This window comes from Taudactylus pleione, unplaced genomic scaffold (assembly GCF_031769625.1).
Source record: "Taudactylus pleione unplaced genomic scaffold, aTauple2 ptg001431l, whole genome shotgun sequence".
NCBI classification, from domain to species: domain Eukaryota; kingdom Metazoa; phylum Chordata; class Amphibia; order Anura; family Myobatrachidae; genus Taudactylus; species Taudactylus pleione.
This window is the reverse complement of record NW_028285830.1, coordinates 964,070-980,852: the sequence shown is the minus strand read 5'-3', so window position 1 is coordinate 980,852 and position 16,783 is coordinate 964,070. Positions and strand designations below refer to the sequence as shown.

The 16,783-nt window shown below is 48.2% G+C and overlaps 1 protein-coding gene across 1 annotated transcript in view; it reads left to right on the top strand.

Annotated features, from left to right (window-relative positions):
* The window catches only part of DDAH1 (dimethylarginine dimethylaminohydrolase 1), a 187,022-nt gene that overhangs the window by 78,540 nt on the left and 91,699 nt on the right, over nt 1-16,783 (top strand). The window contains exon 2 of the mRNA XM_088463705.1: nt 15,962-16,061. Coding sequence (XP_088319831.1) covers nt 15,962-16,061 — 100 coding nt within the window. The remainder of the gene's footprint in view (nt 1-15,961; nt 16,062-16,783) is intronic.

Sequence of the window (16,783 nt, the reverse complement as noted above, 5' to 3'; positions counted from 1 at the left end):
GACTGGTGATGGGTATAGTAACTGGTGGCAGGTGCTGTGCCTGGTGATGGGTTTAGTGACTGGTGGCAGGTGCTGTGCCTGGTGATGGGTATAGTGACTGGTGGCTGGTGCTGTGCCTGGTGATGGGTATAGTGACTGGTGGCAGGTGCTGTGCCTGGTGGCAGGTGCTGTGACTGGTGATGGGTATACTGACTGGTGGCAGGTGCTGTGCCTGGTGATGGGTATAGTGACTGGTGGCAGGTGCTGTGCCTGGTGATGGGTATAGTGACTGGTGGCAGGTGCTGTGCCTGGTGGCAGGTGCTGTGACTGGTGATGGGTATAGTAACTGGTGGCAGGTGCTGTGCCTGGTGATGGGTTTAGTGACTGGTGGCAGGTGCTGTGCCTTGTGATGGGTATAGTGACTGGTGGCAGGTGCTGTGACTGGTGATGGGTATAGTGACTGGTGGCAGGTGCTGTGCCTGGTGATGGGTATAGTGACTGGTGGCAGGTGCTGTGCCTGGTGGCAGGTGCTGTGACTGGTGATGGGTATACTGACTGGTGGCAGGTGCTGTGCCTGGTGATGGGTATAGTGACTGGTGATGGGTATAGTGACTGGTGGCTGGTGCTGTGACTGGTGATGGGTATAGTGACTGGTGGCAGGTGCTGTGCCTGGTGATGGGTATAGTGACTGGTGGCAGGTGCTGTGCCTGGTGATAGGTATAGTGACTGGTGGCAGGTGCTGTGCCTGGTGATAGGTATAGTGACTGGTGGCAGGTGCTGTGCCTGGTGATGGGTATAGTGTGTGGTGGCAGGTGCTGTGCCTGGTGATGGGTATAGTGTATGGTGGCAGGAGACTACACCTCTTCAGGATATACAGGTGGATTATACGTACGCTTCAAATTAGCGTGAAGTCCATGTTTCCTAAATAACATTATACTGTTTACATCTTTGGAAATCATTTCAGCGTTACCCCTTGTTTAAAACCCGGAGGTAGAATCAAGGGGATATTAGGACTCTCACTAGTGGACTTTGATCGGGTGAGAACTGTCAGGTCAAGATTGGTCACATTATATATGAAATATACAATTTTTATATATATATTTTTTATGTTTTTTGCTTCCTTTAGTAAACTTGCCAGTTATGCAGGTTTTTATTTGGAACTAAGAAGTTCCATGGTAATGCATGATAGTCTGTATAGACTGTTACAATATTAAGGTGATAGTTATATGTCATTTGTATACCACTATTGACATGCTTATTGTGTGTTTATTAAATATATGTTAGATTTATTTGGTGTCTTGATTTAATTCCTGCCACGTTAAGTATTTATTTGTAATTACAAGTACAATTAGCGCAACACCACCAGTGTAATATTTCTATTAGCTGGTGACATATTACCTAATCCAGGCTCCACTCCCATACAGCTGATTCACAACTGCATATAAATACAGCTAACTGCCTAAACATCACGCTCTAAATCACATAAATGTGCCTTATGGAATGCACGTTCTGTCTGTAACAAATTAACATCCATCCATGACCATTTATCTCAAACAACCTCAACCCTCTGGTAATAACAGAAACATGGGGCCTCATTCAGAGCCGCTCGTAAGCGGCCGCTCGTTCGTTCTGAGCAATGTTTGCACAACTGCGCATGCGTACGGATCGTAATACGCATGCGCGAACCAGTCAGTGCGACTGAAAATCGTTTGTTCGCTAAATAGCGAATGCCTGCTATTTTGAGTGACAGGAGGAGGCGTATGTGGGTGGTAACAGGGGAAGGTGCTTGAAAACGGGGAATTGAGATCCGAACGCAGGCGTGCTTCAAGGTCAAAACGGGCGTTTTATGGGTGTGCATAATTAATACAGCAGCGTCATTGACCACGTCACTGGGTTATTTTATAGTCAGAACTGCTCGCAAGATTGCGGTAGGAAAAACCAACCACAAGAATAGCGAGCAGTTCATACGCTGGTCGATGTACTCGATTAATCTAATAAATAGCGGACATGACGTAGGATGCGAGCGGCCAGGGGGTGTAGTTTTCCAAAAAACGACCGCATGTTTTGTACGCTCGTTCAGACCTAGAGGCGTAAACTGACCGCAAAGAGCGAACGGTTCATTTGAATAGCCACCCCTTTTTTCTGAACGAGCGAGCGCAAATAGCGTCTGGCTCCGAATCAGGCCCATGGCTCACACAATGAGACATTGACTCCTCTGTAGCACTTTCACATGCTGGTCTCCACTTCACACACTCCTCCAGGTCTGGAAACAGTAAAGGAGATGGGGTTGGAATATTACTGTCCCAATATTGTACACTTCTACTAACATCGCCCACCTGGGCCACACCAACAATTTTTTGAACATTTTGCTGCTCCTTCACTTGTTATCCTCTGACACCTCCACCAAAACCAATGGGTGATTTTTATATCTTTGATAGTAGTTTTTCTTCTTGTGCCTCCAAACTACTCTGTTTGACCTCTCTCTGCCTCTCCCAGTGAACTGACTTTTCTACTCATCAGGATGGCCACTGCCTTGATCTTGTATTCACCAGACTATGCTCAGTTTATGATTGCACTAACACTCCTTTCCCTCTCTCAGATTACAACCTTATCATTTGCACCCTCTCCTCCATCACTTCATGCTCCGTGTCACTGAAGGCTACAAAGCCTCTTCTAACCCACAGAAATATTAACGCTATTAATTTCCAACAACTGTACACCTCTCTGCAACAACTGATCTCTCCGATGTCTACATTCACCACTTATGTATCACACCTCATACAAACTCTAGAAATAGCCCTCGATGAAGTGGCTCCTGCTCCCCATCTCACCTCACGTAGACCTAGATGTCAACCATGGTAATTCTAAAGTAACAAGACACTTACAAAAAATCTCGAGTAGAAGGTCAGTGGCGTAAATCTCGTACTCCAGTTGCCTTCCTCACATATTACTCTTACCGTAAGGCTCTGGACACTGCCAAACAAACATATTTCCAATCTCTCATTGCTGCCAAGTTTCTAACTCTAAACAAATTTTTTATATATTTCAATCACTTCTTACCCCTCCGTCACCCAACCCACCCGCTACTATCAGTGCACAAGATCTTGCTTCCTATTTCAAGGACAAGATTTATAATATCCTAAATGAAATGGGTACGCTCTTCCTTAGCCAGGGACCTGCTCAATTTCCCTGCCTGAACCTGGTGGTACGTTCTCTTCATTTGACCCCACAAATGAAGAAGTATCTACACTCTTCTCATCCTCCTACTCTATTACCTCTCCTCTTCATCCTATACCCTCACAAATCAGTAAAGCTCTGTCTCTTGTGCTCATCCCAACCCTAACTAAAATCTGTAATGTCGCTCTCTCTACTGATATCTTTCCATCACTGTTCAAGCATGCAGTAATTACACCTATTCTGCAAAAACAGAATTCTGACCCTAACTCTCTCTAATTACCGTCCTATCTCCCAGCTCCCTTGCCCCTCCAAGCTACCTGAGAGACTTGCCTACACCCGCCTCACACACTTTCTTCACTCCCACAAATTGTTGGACCCACGTCAGTCCAGCTTTCGTTCCCAACACTCCAAAGAGACAGCACTGACTAGAGGTGCCTACACACTTAGCGATTTTTTACACGATCTGCCTGATTCCGACGCATCGGAACGACAGATCGTGTAAAACATGTCCTGATTGTGAGTCACCACTCACGATGCCGATGCGCGTCCCCGCTGGTCGTACATTGCATCTTAAGATCTGCCGTGCTGTAGGGCAGATTTGCCATCCTGGGACACGATGCGCTGGAGAAAGAAGGAGGCACGATAGATCGTTTGTCACATTGGACACATTTTTACACCAAGTCGTGTGCAGGACTGCCGAGTTGCTGCCAGGTAGAAGATCAAGGGAAATCGTACACGATGTCTGATCATGAGCACATCGCCAAGTGTGTAGGCACCTTAAGGTAGTAAATGATCTGGTCACTGCCAAGGCTAAAGGCCATTACTCACTCCTAATTCTTCTAGATCTCTCTGCTGCTTTTGAAACTGTTGACCACTCTCTTCTCATACAGACATTACAATCCCCAGGTCTTCAGGACACGGCCCTTTCTTGGTTCCCATCCTACCTATCTAATCGCTCTTTCACTGTTTGCTTTTCTGATTCTGCTTCCTCTTCGCTACCTCTATCAGTTGTCACTGAATGTCTCTCTGCTATTTCATTTTGGATGTCAACCCAAATGTAACATTTCCAAAACAGAATTAATTATATTTCCACCGGCCAATAGTAGTTACCAGCCTGATATCTCTATCACTGTTGATAACTCAACAATCCACCCCACCCCACAAGCTCGCTGCCTAGGTGTCATCCTTGACTCTGAACTGTCCTTTGTTCCCCATATTCAATCTGTTTCCAACTCATGTTACATACAGTACATCTTAAAATCATATCCGGAATACGCTTATACGAGACACTACAAATACTCTAATCCATGCACTCATTATCTCCTGCATTAATTATTGCTATAGGCTCCTTACTGCTCTTCCCCTAATTACACTGTCACCACTTGTTTCAAATTGCGTCACTGTGGTGTTCCTAGAAGTCGCTCCCCGCGGCACCAGCCGGCGCACTGGCATATACCTACAACCTCTACAGTTAACTTTTAGGAACACACTATCACACATATTATAGCACGTCTCTAGCTGCCCCCACAATTAGTCATGGTCAGGGCCAAGAGCCTGGTGTCCTTTCTTGAGTCTGACTTTGGGCCTCACCCATTCTCAGTCCCTCAAATCTGTTGTTGTCCCTCACGCACGGCTGTGGTATTCAGCATTGTCAAAGCCAAGCCAGGGGTCTTCGCCATTGTTTGGAAACAAAGCAAGCCTTGGATACCGTCTTCTGGGCGTTGTGCTATGGACACTTTAACTTTATCCCAAGTGTAACATTTGTCTAAGGCTTATAAATGGTGGCGTCTAGTTTGATATATATATTTTTTTTTAACACAAACAACACAGCTGGAAAACAGCCCTAATGGTGACATCCAACCTGGGAATTCCTGGTGATTGACACAGACTTTATCTCCAAGTGGCTTTTATTTGCTGTTTAATGACCTATCTCGTATTCAGGAGCAATAATGGCCTCCGCCAAAGCTCCTGTTCCCCCCTCTTTCCCATACACTCTGGAATGATCACAATGCGACAGTTCAGCTTTCAACAAGACTCATGAATTTTTAAAACTTTTCAGCTAGAAAATAGGGCGCATGGCGTGTGGTCAGGGGCGGACAGGCAGCTGGCAGGCACTCGGGTAGTTTTGGATATATTTGGTGCCTAAAAGATAAAGAATTCTTGGCCCACGGAGCATGTCCAGACAGAGCGGGGTATGTTCCTCTGCCCAGTGCTTAACAATTGATCATTTTGTAATTGTGAAGAGAAGTATTCAGAAATGTACTTTCTCAGCAAGCTTGTACAAGATTCACATTTCATGTCATCATCGTTATCGGAGGGAATCTGCGCTGGTATTTCTGAGCCGACTCTGCGCACCAGTAAAGCTCTTATATAACTTTGCTTCCCCCGACCTAAATACATTCCTGGGCTTTCAAAACAAAGTCTGTGCGCGGCCGGCCGCATTGCTCTGGGAAATCCACACATACTTCTGCACTGTCTGTGCACATTGCCAGGCGGAGGGACTCCTTAAGGCAATATAGAGGGAGGGGAGGGGGGGTAAAGGGGTAGATATTGTCCATTTTACTCCAGTCCTGACCCGATCTCTCCGTATAGCGGGATGCAATCAGATTGTCAGCAGTTATGATGTTGACGCATCTGAAATGCCGACATTCTGCAGGATGCTGACATTAGGGTTAGGCTGTAGGGGAAGGGTGAGGGATAGGGGTTAATTTACCGGAACTCTGCGTCACCTGACACTGTTGGACCCTTTAGGACACCGCTGGAGCTGAACGTAGGTAAATGATCACCACACTCCCAGGACCCAGTGTTTCGTCGATGTTCTGTGCACGTGGACTTTTGTGATGCTAAATACACTACGTGCTGCACTTCAACATTAGGACTTTGGGCCTGATTCAGAGCCGCTCGTAAGTGGCCGCTCGTTCGCTCTGAGCGATGTTCGCACAACTGCGCATGCGTATGGGTCATAATGTGCATGCGCAAAACAGTCATTACGGTCGGAAATCGTGCGCTCGTAAAACAGCGAGGGGATGCTAATTAGAGTGACAGGATGAGGCGTTTGTGGGTGGTAACAGGGGAAGGTGCTTGAAAACGAGGGAGTGGAGATCCGAACGCAGGCGTGCCTAACGGAAAAAAGGGTGTGTATAATTAGTAAAGGTGCGTCATCGACCACGTCACTTGGTTGTCTTTTAGCCTGAACTGCTCGCAGTGATAGCGGGAAGAAAAACCTACCACAAGCACTGCGAGCAGTTCAGATGCCTTTCGATGTTCCCGATTAATCTAATAAATACCGGAGATGACGTGTGATGCGAACGGCAAAGGGGCGTCTTTACAAAATAGCGAGCGCATTTTTCGTTCGCTCGCTCAGACATAGAGGCGTCAACAAACCGCAAAGAGCGAGCGCTCAATTTAAATAGCCGGCCCCTTTTTTAGAACGATCGTCCGCAAATAGCGTCCGGCTCTGAATCAGGCCCTTTGTCCGTACTATGAATGCTGACAGAACATACCGAGCCCCTGTATAACACCCCCTCCCCATGTACCAGCGGCACAGGATGTCACAGAGTACATACATATGGCGCACATGGCGCATACACCCTCCTTGCTGCATGAAGCTATAGGTGGTGGGACTGTGGGTCTGCATCTATCTTCAGCTCCCAGTATTTGTAACGACCATGGAAATCTTGTGGTAAATCTGCTCGGGAAGGTGCGTCAGATAACTCAGAGGTCTTTTAGAGGAGGGCTCGGGGAAGCAGGCTAGTGCTTCATAAGCCCCCTTTGGTAGGGACTCGAGTCCGCCCACTGCCACACTCTGTAATGTGGTGTCTAAGGGGTCTATTTACTAAGCTGTGTTAGGAGATAAAGTGAACGGCGATAAGGTACCAGCCAATCCGCTCCTAACTGCCATGTCACAGGCTGTGTTTGAAAAATGGCAGTTAGGAGCTGATTGGCTGGTACCTTATCACCATTGACTTTATCTCCTAACACAGCTTAGTAAATAGACCCCTAAATCTGCAAAATACAATATGATGGAGGAGACGTTTATGAAAGAGATTAAAGACAAGCGCAGGTTACATGTAACTCACAGAATCCCACATCGGGCTGTACCGGGGGCATAGTTATCATATCTGATGGGGCACATATTATATCTATCTACTGTATATAACCCAAAGGAGTTACCCTGCCAGTAATATGGGTTGTCAGGCTTTCACTGACATAGCTTCCGCTTGTAATGAGCAGGATGGCTGCAACAGAAGAAAATGTCATTATTCATCGCTAAACATATATTTCAACAAATATTATTATTTATTTTTATTAGTATACGTCTGGCGCCTCAGTACCACTGCGCAAGTGCACACAGCCTGGCCGCTCTCGCACGCACATATCATACACTGCTCCAGCCAAGCAGTAAGGTAACCCTTACCTCTCCGTTACTCACTGAGCTGCCTCCGTGAGATTTTATTCATACATTTTATTAAGAATGACGAAACGAGGCACGAGCACGGATGGTGGATATCGACAATTGCCCGTAAATGCAGGCTGACCTGGTGGATATCGTTGATCGAGGGTCGTTATAGTAGTTGGGGGTTGGTGCATGTGCTGGATGTTCAATATCTGATCGCAGTCTGATCTGACCGTGTGTACGGTCCATTACCCGCCATTTGTACCCGCCATTGTAACAGTTCCAGCATCTCTGACCAGCCAGAGATAAGATGAAACATAACAACGTGACTGGTTGATGATTTTTATCACATTCACAAAGTTGCTGGAAAGACTCTTTATTAATTTGTTATGCCCCTGCCGCCATCTTCCTCTGTGCCCCTGCCGCCATCTTCCTCTGTGCCCCTGCCGCCATCTTTCTCTGTGCCCCTGCCGCCATCTTTCTCTGTGCCCCTGCCGCCATCTTCCTCTGTGCCCCAGCCACCATCTTTCTCTGTACCCCTGCCGTCATCTTTCTCTGTGCCCCTGCCGCCATCTTTCTCTGTGCCCCTGCCGCCATCTTTCTCTGTGCCCCTGCCGCCATCTTTCTCTGTGCCCCTGCCGCCATCTATCTCTGTGCCCCTGCCGCCATCTTTCTCTGTGCCCCTGCCGCCATCTTTCTCTGTGCCCCTGCCGTCATCTTTCTCTGTGCCCCTGCCGTCATCTTTCTCTGTGCCCCTGCCGCCATCTTTCTCTGTGCCCCTGCCGCCATCTTTCTCTGTGCCCCTGCCGCCATCTTTCTCTGTGCCCCTGCCGCCATCTTCCTCTGTGCCCCTGCCGCCATCTTTCTCTGTGCCCCTGCCGCCATCTTTCTCTGTGCCCCTGCCGCCATCTTTCTCTGTGCCCCTGCCGCCATCTTTCTCTGTGTCCCTGCCGCCATCTTTCTCTGTGTCCCTGCCGCCATCTTTCTCTGTGCCCCTGCCGCCATCTTTCTCTATGTCCTGCACATCTTTCTCTGTGCCCCTGCCACCTTCTTTCTCTGTGCCCCTGCCACCATCTTTCTCTGTGCCCCTGCCGCCATCTTTCTCTGTGCCCCTACCGCCATCTTCCTCTGTGCCCCTGCCGCCATCTTCCTCTGTGCCCCTGCCGCCATCTTCCTCTGTGCCCCTGCCGCCATCTTTCTCTGTGCCCCTGCCACCATCTTTCTCTGTGCCCCTACCACCATCTTTCTCTATGTCCTGCACATCTTTCTCTGTGCCCCTGCCACCATCTTTCTCTGTGCCCCTGCCACCATCTTTCTCTGTGCCCCTGCCACCATCTTTCTCTATGTCCTGCACATCTTTCTCTGTGCCCCTGCCACCATCTTTCTCTGTGCCCCTGCCGCCATCTTTCTCTGTGCCCCTGCCGCCATCTTTCTCTGTGCCCCTGCCGCCATCTTTCTCTATGCCCCTGCCGTCATCTTTCTCTGTGCCCCTACCGCCATCTTTCTCTGTGCCCCTGCCGCCATCTTTCTCTGTGCCCCTGCCGCCATCTTTCTCTATGCCCAGCACATCTTTCTCTATGCCCGCACATCTTTCTCTGTGCCCCCTCCGCCATCTTTCTCTGTGCCCCTGCCGCCGTCTTTCTCTGTGCCCCTGTCTGTAAGATAATAACATTGCACAATGAATAAACAGGGGATATCCTTTAGCCCTGGCCAGTGGTGACTGCTGTGTGTTGCCGCCTGTACAATGGGCTGTGTGAGGTATGTACAGCGGCAGGACCTCATACCTTCCTCAGTGACAGCTGTCTGCCGTGTGGAAACTATTTGCCCGGGGTCAGAGCGTGTGATGTAATCATGTAAAGCCGCGCTGACTGATGCTACATAATTGTTACATTTGTACAGGAGCAGATCTCACGTGCGTGTAAGTCCTGGATTTCTTGTCCTCCCCTCACCTTTTGTTTAGAGAAGCGGCAGACAGTGCGTGCAACACTCTCTCCTGGGGTACGTGCGCACTCGCGTTCTGGCAATGCCCTTTAAACGCACAGTAAAACATAACAACAACTTCTAGGAAACCAAATTGCTGTTGTATGCGCCCGAAGTGCATTTACAATCGCTAATAATTAAAAACAAACGCACCACAACCCAAATTAGACACGCAATGTGCGCTGGGTCGTTTGGTGCAGAGGCGTTTTTTCTGTTTGCGTGCACAGAACTTGCATTGGAATGAATGGTAAATGCAGAATTGTATCTGGTTTGTACATAGCCTGAGTGACAGGATAATGTCAGTGCGACAGGGAACGATCAACTGCGCGGGAAATATTGTGACGCTCTGAGGACCTCATTCAGAGGCGATCGCAAGAAGCGAACGCTCTCTCTGAATGAGGACGGGCGCTTCTTGTTTTTTGGTGCGGCCTCCTGGTCGCAAGCTAAGCTGTGGGTTACCACCCACAGCTTAGGTAGCGACCAGGGTGATGGTCGCGATGGTGATCACCATCATGACCATCGGGGCTTGTGACCAGACCCTAAGGTTGGGTCTGGGCACTCGCAAGCCCCAGGGAGCTTCCTGCTCTGATGGAGCAGGAAGATCCCCACTGACATCACTGATGATGTCAGTGCGGCCACCCACAAAATGGTAGGCATTCCTTAACGAACGCCTCCGTTTTGGAAACCACCCCTCCGGCCCGCCTACAAAAAGGGGCGAGCTGTCGATCAACATCGACAGCCGCCCCTTTTGTAGAGAGCTCCGGAGCGAGAGAGTTTCTCTCTCACTCCGGGGCTTGCGCACACACAGTGCGGCCGCTGCACGTGTGCAGGGCTAACTATCGACACGGTTGCGAGCACATCGGTGCTTGCGATCGGGTCTGAATGACCCCCTGAGTCCGGTGCTCGATGTGATCAGCTGGCCGGGTGAATGAACCCCTGAGTCCGGTGCTCGATGTGATCAGCTGGCCGGGTGAATGACCCCCTATGTCCGGTGCTCGATGTTATCAGCTGGCCGGGTGAATGACCCCCTATGTCCGGTGCTCGATGTGATCAGCTGGCCGGGTGAATGACCCCCTGAGTCCGGTGCTCAATGTGATCAGCTGGCTGGGTGAATGACCCCCTGAGTCCGGTGCTCGATTGATCAGCTGGCCGGGTGAATGACCCCCTGAGTCCGGTGCTCGATGTGATCAGCTGGCTGGGTGAATGACCCCCTGAGTCCGGTGCTCGATGTGATCAGCTGGCCGGGTGAATGACCCCCTGAGTCCGGTGCTCGATGTGATCAGCTGGCCGGGTGAATGACCCCCTGAGTCCGGTGCTCGAGGAGATCAGCTGGCCGGGTGAATGACCCCCTGAGTCCGGTGCTCGATGTGATCAGCTGGCCGGGTGAATGACGTCACCCACTAATGCTCAGACTGCGGCTTTCATTTTGCAAATATTAGTTGTTCTTCTCCAGCTCTCACCAACGCGTTTCATACCCTGCTGGTTACAATTGCAGTTATGTGTTGGAAGCAGGAAAATGGAGAAGTGTAAGGATCTGAGCAACTTTCACAAGGGCCAAATTGTTATGGCTAGGGGACTGGGTTTGGGCATCTCCAAAATGGTAGGTCTTTTGGGGTGTTCCCGCTATGCAGTGGTTAATACCTACTAAAAATGGTCCAAGGAAGGACAACCGGTGAACTAGCGAGAGTGTCATGGATGCCCAAGGCTCACTGATGCGCGTGGGGAGTGTAGACTAGCCCGTCTGGTCCTATCCCACAGAAGAGCTACTGTAGCACAAATTACTGACAAAGCTAATGCTGGCTGTGATAGAAAGATGTCAGGAGACACAGAGCATCGCAGATTGCTGCGTATGGGCCTGCATAGCCGCAGACTGGTCTGAGTGCCCATGCTGACATTTGTCCACTGCCGAAAACGCCTACAATGGGCATGTGAGCGTCAGCACTGGACCATGGAGCAATGGAAGAATGCGGCCTGGTCTGATGAATCACATACTCATTTACATCATGGGGACGGCTGGGTGCGTGCGTCATTTACCTGGGGAAGAGATGGCGCCAGGATGCACTATGGGAAGAAGGCAGCCAGCTCTGGGCAATGTTCTGCTGGGAAACCTTGGGTTCATATGGATGTTACTGTGACACGTACCACCTACCTAACCATTGCTGCAGACCAAGTACATCCCATCATGGCAACAGTATATCTCCCTGATGGCAGTGCCCTCTCTCAGCGGCATAATGCACCCGGCTGCCACACTGCAAATATTGCTCAGGAATTGTTTGAGGAACATGATGGAGATCAAGGTGATGGCTTGGCTTCCAAATACCCCAGATCTCATTCTGATCCAGCATCTGTGGGATGTGCTGGAAAATTAAGCCTGAGCCATGGAGGCAGCACCTCACACCTTACAGGACTTACAGGTCTTGGTGCCAGATACGACAGGACACCTTCAGAGGTCTTGAGGAGTCCGACGGGTTAGAGCTGTTTTGGCGGCACCTTTCCTAATTGATCTCTCTGTGTAACTACCCATTATATTCCTCCCACCTTAAGGCAAGAAGGCCTTACATAAAATGAAGGTCCACCTAAGACAGTTGTAGCCAACCTCGGTCCTCGAGAGCTACTAACAGTTCACGTTTTCCAGACCACCTAGCTGGTGCACATGTGTATTCATTACTCACTAAAAGATCCACAGGTGGAGCTAATTTCACTGGTGATTCTGTGAGGAGACCTGGAAAACATGCACTGTTGGCAGCTCTCGAGAACCAGGGTTGGCTACCCCTGACCTAAGAGTTGCCTTGCTACTGATCTAGACGAAGTCCTGACCATTAGAAATAGGTGGGGTGGTAGCGGACTCCAGATAAGTGCGTTGTGGCACTACCCGGTGCGTTGTCCCTGAGACCGTTACCCTGCCTGCACCTCCCTAAAAATGGATCCATTAAATGTGTCTCAGTGGAGTTTTCCTGTGCAGTCTGATAGACGCATGAAAAGCGTTCTGGAGGGCTGAAGCGCTGGATACACGTGGAACCGCTTTCATATGCAACAGGCTGGATATTACTGCGAGCTGGATAACAGGAAATTCTTAGAAATGTCATTAACACACATTTATTGCTTCTTTCCCAGAAATAGCGGAGCACTGGCAGACTGTCCACGCCGCTCATCTACATTCATAGACATTTTATAACTCAGGAATGTGTCTGCTTCCAAACCTCAGGATCTCTCTCTATTCTGTTGGTTACAAGCTGCAAATAAGCATTAAACCCTTTTCATTCTTAGTATTAAAGCTTGAACCATGGACAGGAATGTGGATATAGGCTGCACTAACTCTTTATGAGATGAGCAGAGACATACGTAGCAAGCTTATACGGGGCCCCTGGGCAATGCAATATATTTGTGCCCCCCTCATGTAAATGATCTTATGCAACACTCCCAGTTATCCTGCACAGTTGCAATTCTAAGATATCTGCTGGAGATGGGTGTGACCGAGAAAAGCCAATCAGGAGCTGCAAGTACCCAGGGGTCATACACTGCTTACCATCAGCTACTTCCTCTGTTATTATTATCCCAGATCATCAGCCACCAGTCCTAAGAGCCCCCCCCCTCTCTCTCTCACCCCCACCTGCCATAGGAGAACTTGCGGCCTTGGTCGGTGTAGCTATATACCCATTCACAGCAGTGTCATGCAGAAGATGTATCTACTATATACCCAGTCACAGCAGTGTCATGCAGAAGATGTATCTACTATATACCCAGTCACAGCAGTGTCATGCAGAAGATGTATCTATATACCAAGTCACAGCAGTGTCATGCATAAGGTGTATCTATATACCCAGTCACAGCAGTGTCATGCAGAGGATGTATCTATATACTCAGTCACAGCAGTGTCATGCAGAAGATGTATCTATATACCCAGTCACAGCAGTGTCATGCAGAAGATGTATCTATATATCCAGTCACAGCAGTGTCATGCAGAAGATGTATCTATATACCCAGTCACATCTTCTGCATGACACTGCTGTGACTGGGTATATAGATACATCTTCTGCATGACACTGCTGTGACTGAGTATATAGATACATCCTCTGCATGACACTGCTGTGACTGGGTATATAGATACATCTTCTGCATGACACTGCTGTATCTATATACCCAGTCACAGCAGTGTCATGCAGAAGATGTATCTATATACCTAGTCACAGCAGTGTCATGCAGAAGATGTATCTATATACCAAGCCACAGCAGTGTCATGCAGAAGATGTATCTATATACCCAGTCACAGCAGTGTCATGCAGAAGATGTATCTATATACCCAGTCACAGCAGTGTCATGCAGAAGATGTATCTACATAGCTCAGGTTTTCAGGATTTCTTTAATCGTGACTTAGGCCCTATTTATTTCAATCCGCATTTGAAAAGCGGGTTGTGCATTGCGAATTTAGGCAATATCACAGGGATTTTTGAAATACACCCCTGCAGGGATAGAGCTTACGATAAAGCAAAAAATACAGTGAGAGGGTGCCCGCGCATGCGCCGACCGGCTCGCCATACAAACCACCGCCTTTTTCACTGTAGTTTAGTAAAAATAATGTTAATAAATAGGCCCCTTAGTCTTTTTGGCCGGGTCAGTCATTATCCTACCTGTTTCCACAGACCATAATCCTGAAAACCTGAGCTGTTAGAGGTGCAGATTTGAGAAACGCTGGGTTAGGCATACACGTACCTGTATCACCCGTTAATCTGGCATGTTAGAAGACTGTGTTCTCGCATGAAGCTGTATATAATACTACATCCGGTGAGGATCTCTCAGATGCCAGACATTGTAAATCGGCAGGGCTACAGTCAGATGAGATGTTATTGGTGGGGAGGGGTTGAGGGGTACTTTGTGGGGCAGGAAGGTACCAGAAATGGGATGACTAGCATTTGTCAGACCTTGCAATGAACCTATGAGGCCCTGACAGTTCCCAGGTAATCTCTGCCTCCTCTCCAGCAAAACCTCGTTACTCGCTGCATCTTTCTGCTTTCAGAGTCCTGTAAAACCTTTTGCGTTCCGGATTATGGTAAGTGATGTAACACAATCGCTTGGCCAGAATTCTTCTACAAATATTCTGCAAGGTTTCAATATCTATCAAATGTCAGCCTCATATTTCTGTCACAATTGAAAGGTGCAGAGGAGATATACTGCGGTGTTTACAGCATTACATATTTCATTATACTATGTGACATTTGCCATCCACTGCCCGGGGGAAGAGGAACAGACATTACACAGTCTCATATTTCTCTACAATTGTGGGATAGCCACGATATTAATTGTCTGTAGAAATAAACAGCCACGGACGTCATTACCTGTTCTAATTGTAGAAGTATGAGGAAGCCAGCGAGTGCCAGCTCCTGGTCCCAGCGCTCGGAGACATTGTGTAATGACAATTTAAAGTACTCAAATATTTTATTATTAATCCTATTAAGAGGAAAACATATTTCAGTGTCCTCTGAGCAGTTGAGGCAACAAAGGAAATATTTTATAATAACATTGCACCAGCGAAGTGGAGAAAAAACATTTTCAAAAAATGTGTCAATGTGAAGTGGTTTCAGGTTAGTAATTGTACCAGGTTGTTACAGTAGCTTTGTTCTAGGTATGTTCCAGGGCACTGGATGCTGGCGCACTACTTAGGTAACTGTTTGCAGACTCCGTCTGCTCTGCGTTAGACGGACACCGGTATTAGTGATATTTCTGATCACATCACCGGCTGTGGAGGGGCTGTGAGTGGGAGGGCCAATAGGCAGCCACCATCTCTGTGATGGCAGTTTCTTACTGGTCCATGTAGTCACATGCACTCTCTGCATCGTCACGCGGCATCCAAAGAAATCCGCCATAGGATCACGGAGGAAGCAGCCCTCTAAGAATGTGTCAGAGGAACCCCAAAATCAAATTTTGGGCCCCGAGATTGCTGTGGAGAAGTCTTATCGATTCAAATATCACAACTGAAACTGTTCGGCTGCCATTTCTGGCATTTTTTTTCCCATATCAGGATACGCATATTGTGTACTAGTTGTACTGTATGGTATATGTGTATAGCGTACAGCGAGCGTTGTAAATCCTCTGACTAATTCAGCCCTTGTCCCTGTGGTGGGTAATCCTCAGCCCTGTGTGTGTGTGAGGTCATTCTCTCATTCCATTAATAGGTTCAGGTGACGTCACATGTACCCTGGCTGTTCCGCCACAGGGACCCTAATGGCTGCGTAAGGCCCAGTGTGGACACGTACTGTGAGACCACGGGGCATGATCACGTGTGTGTGTGTGTATGTGTCTGTACGCTGTGTATGTTCATTGCAGGTAAAACACACAAGCCAGAACACACGTAGAAGGAGCAGATGTTAGATAGATTATGTTTCTGTAGAATAAAATGTCCTTTATTAATGCTGCTCTCTGTCCCGGCTGCAGGTGGACGCTGTGAGGAAAGCATTGCAGGACCTGCAGCTGAATGTGGTGGACATGACGGATGAAACTGCCACTCTAGATGGCGGAGATGTTTTGTTTACAGGTAATATATAAAGTTACGGGTTTTTTTACATATCTGCCTTGTAACATATGATATATTTACTGTGTTATCACCTGAGGTGACATCTGTGTTACTTCCACTTAGAAACTGCAGGGGGTGTGCAAAACGTCCTATTTAAAGCTGCTCGCTTGATACAGATGTGTTCTCATACATCATTGCTGCAGTCACGCCAAACAGCCGCTCTCAGTGCGAAAGCTCCCGTGCAACTCTGCTAGTGCTGGGCGTCTTTTTCCCCAAAAACATGATATAGTCACGATGCAAATAGGATTCACCAAGAGACTGCACTGTGACCCCTGTATATCTGTGTGCTCCTGAGTCTGTATATAGGAGACTGCGCTGAGTAATGTGACACCTGTATATCTGTGTGCTCCTGAATCTGTATATGGGAAACTGTGCTGAGTAATGTGATATGTGACACCTGTATATCTGTGTGCTCCTGAGTCTGTATATAGGAGACTGCGATGAGTAATGTGATATGTGACACTTGTATATCTGTGTGCTCCTGAGTCTGTATATAGGAGACTGCGCTGAGTAATGTGATATGTGACACCTGTATTTCTGTGTGCTCCTGAGTCTGTATATAGGAGACTGCGCTGAGTAATGTGATATGTGACACCTGTATATCTGTGTGCTCCTGAGTCTGTATATGGAGACTGCGCTGAGTAATGTGATATGTGACACCTGTATATCTGTGTGCTCCTGAG